This window comes from Condylura cristata, unplaced genomic scaffold, assembly GCF_000260355.1.
Source record: "Condylura cristata isolate star-nosed mole 26May11 unplaced genomic scaffold, ConCri1.0 scaffold00029, whole genome shotgun sequence".
Taxonomy (NCBI): domain Eukaryota; kingdom Metazoa; phylum Chordata; class Mammalia; order Eulipotyphla; family Talpidae; genus Condylura; species Condylura cristata.
The window spans coordinates 11,153,691-11,156,584 of NW_004567130.1; the positions used below are offsets into that span (position 1 = coordinate 11,153,691).

The 2,894-nt window shown below is 45.5% G+C and overlaps 1 protein-coding gene across 1 annotated transcript in view; it reads right to left on the reverse strand.

Annotated features, from left to right (window-relative positions):
* MYO1H (myosin IH) overlaps positions 1 to 2,894 on the reverse strand; it is a 48,621-nt gene that overhangs the window by 27,545 nt on the left and 18,182 nt on the right. Inside the window, exons 4-5 of the mRNA XM_012731025.1 lie at positions 2,687 to 2,885; positions 410 to 490 (exon numbers count right to left, since the gene is read on the reverse strand). Of these exons, the coding sequence (XP_012586479.1) occupies positions 410 to 490; positions 2,687 to 2,885 (280 nt within the window). The remainder of the gene's footprint in view (positions 1 to 409; positions 491 to 2,686; positions 2,886 to 2,894) is intronic.

The window sequence follows — 2,894 nt, forward strand, 5'->3', positions numbered from 1 at the left end:
GCCCAAGGCCCCCGTGGGGTGGGCCTGGCCCTCACTGCCCTCGGACACCTCCCTGTGAGACATGCTCTTCTGCCCAGGCCGTGCTGTCCTCCCTGTGGGGTGTTTCCACTCTTTCAGCATGAGAATAGCTGCAGGTTATGTGATTTCACCTCCACCAGGTGGCATCAGTGGGCATCAGTCAGAGGTAAGCGTTCTAGAGGTCCCCTTGATCCCCTCTTCCCCCACACCTGGTTATTAGATTTCCCAATTCTGCCAACCTATGAAGTCTTGGCTAAAACGAACACTATTTCAGGGTCCCGCCAATGGTTTGAGTCAATGTGCCCCTTCTCCCTTAGGGTGCTTTGGGCTGGGGGTTGGTGCTGGCTGCCGGAGAGATGCCCATAAACCAGTAATAAGAACTTCAGTGTACCTTAAAGTCAAACTGTATGTCCATGTATTTTCCAAATCTGCTGGAGTTGTCATTCCGGAGAGTTTTCGCATTTCCGAAAGCCTTGGAATACAAAGTGGGGGAGGGGGCAAGACTGAGCCATACTGTTATTTCAGCTCACTGTGCTTGTCACATTCCTGACCCCAAATGACATGTTTATGATGAAAGCAGAGGAGGAAGGTGGGAGCCAGAATGAAAGACATCATTTATCTTCTAAGAAGGAATCACTAAGATTTGATGACAAATACTATGCTTGGAACCAGAAAAAAAGGAGCATCTTCTCCCTGGAAATACAATCTAGGAATAGAAATGGCCCACAACAGGTAGGACCTGAGCTCTTGCTGCCCTAGAAGGTACAGCTGGCCACCCCCCTCCCCTTCTGGCATAATAGAAACAGTTTTGAAACGACATAGTATGCAGGCAGCAGACCCTTGTGATGTGTATTAGCTCAGTTACGCAGCCCCAAAGTTCTACTGGGGAAATCCCTGCAACCATAAACATTGTTGGGGACTGCCCCCAGCTATCGAGCTGTGGGGAGGAGAGACAGGCAGGGCCCTAAGGTGGGAAGGCATCTGTGAGCGGAGATTCCAAGAAGGGAAAAGGGGAGCGGGCGTGAGGAAGACACGGGAGTCAGAGTTGGGTGTAAGTCTTCCTGCTCATTCCCTCAGAAGGTCTTTATTTATACTGTGTAGTGAGTAGTTAATTAGATAATGTATAGGGTAAGTTAATGAGAGCGCCACATATTGTCATAAAACATTCTAAAGGAAAAAAGGGGAATTTTTTTTCTAACATTTTATGGTATACTAAATTATACATATTTGTAATAATTGTCATGTATACAGATGTTTAACTACAACTCAAGGAAGAGGGGTCTGGGAAAGGATGAGCTATTAGCAAAAAATTATTAGGGGCCTTAAGGTGTGTTAGCAGTTATCAGTGATTGTCTAAAGAAAAGTTAATGGCTAATTTAAGGCTAGCAGAGAGTAGTGTTTAAGAAAAGGGTAATTTAAGGCTAGCAGAGAGTAGTTGATTATTTTATAAAGGAGTACATTAAGAAAAACTTGTACAGTCGTGTATTAAGCAACACCTGTGTAAACAAGGTTAAAAAATTGTCCATGAGTCCTTATGCCCTGGGAATCTTATGAGATTTGCTTTTTCATTTAAAAAAAAAAACAAACAAAAAACAAGGAAGCTTCCCAGGAGTTCTTATGCCCTGGGGGTCTTCTCTCTCCTGGGGCTTGCCTTTTTGTCTCCAGAGACAGAAGAATTTCCCTCCCTGGGGCAGCTTGCCTGGGCCAGGCAGCTGCCTTATGAGGCTAAGGCAATCCAGTTGTAAACTGATGGTTGCTCAGAATATTTTGGTATTATGATTATACAAAAAAGGGAGGTCATAACCTAAGTTAGCAATGGAAATTCTGATTTTTCAGAGTGTTTCCCTTCTATCTGGAATTTGTCGGTTGATAGAAGTTACATAGCTTGTGTCACATCTTTTGCAGACAAGATGATAAAAACACAGAAGAAAATTACTTGTTTAAAATTAACCAGCAGGGCCTCCCTGGTGGTCTAGGGCTTAAATCTCAGCACTATCACCACTACAGTGAGTTCAATCCCCGGCCAGGGAGCTGACCCACATGGCACGGCAGACCTCCCCTGTCTCGCCTGCTGCTCCCCTCAGCTGTGTATTTCAGTAGAGCCTCCTGTTCTGCTCCCCACTGTCTCTGGTGAATCCTCTCATTCCCTGCACTTCTGGCCTACATGTACCCAGATCTTCTATATAATAACTCTTAAAAAAAAAATCAACCAGGGTGCTACTTACATATGGGGTGGCAGTTCAAAGAAATTGACTCCTTGATTAAAAGCATTTCTTTTAAGAACAGTGAATTACAATAGTAGGAAAAAAATCAACATGATTTTAATACAAAATATTAATAACCAGATTATTGTTTTAGCCCTTACTAACTCTGCTATGTGCTTTTTGTGCATTCATCTCATTTATGCCTCGAAAACCTCCCATAAACCTCGATGAGCAGACCCAGATGGGGCCTGGGTTCTGGGATCTGGAGTAACTTGCTGAAACCTGCTGGTGCATGACTACCCTGTGATTAGCTTCCATGGCAGCTGAAGTCCAAGGCCATGTCCTTAACCACAGTACTACAAGGGACCCTTCTTCTTAACTGAGTCAGTGACATGCCCATCAGTGGGCTCTCCTTGCTTAGTGGTCCAGGCCTCCCCTCCCTGGAAGCTCACAGAGGCCTTTACCTCCAGCACCGGAGTGGACAGCAGCAGTTTGTCACGGGCTATCTGCAGGGACTCGGTCATTGGGCAGGTTGCTGCAAAATACTGGAGAATCTTCTTGGACGCCTCTGTTTTCCCTGCCCCACTCTCTCCAGAAATGAGGATGAAGTGGTTATTTAGCTCAGAACACATCATGCGGTAGGCGTTGTCAGCTATGGCGTAGCTGTGGGGG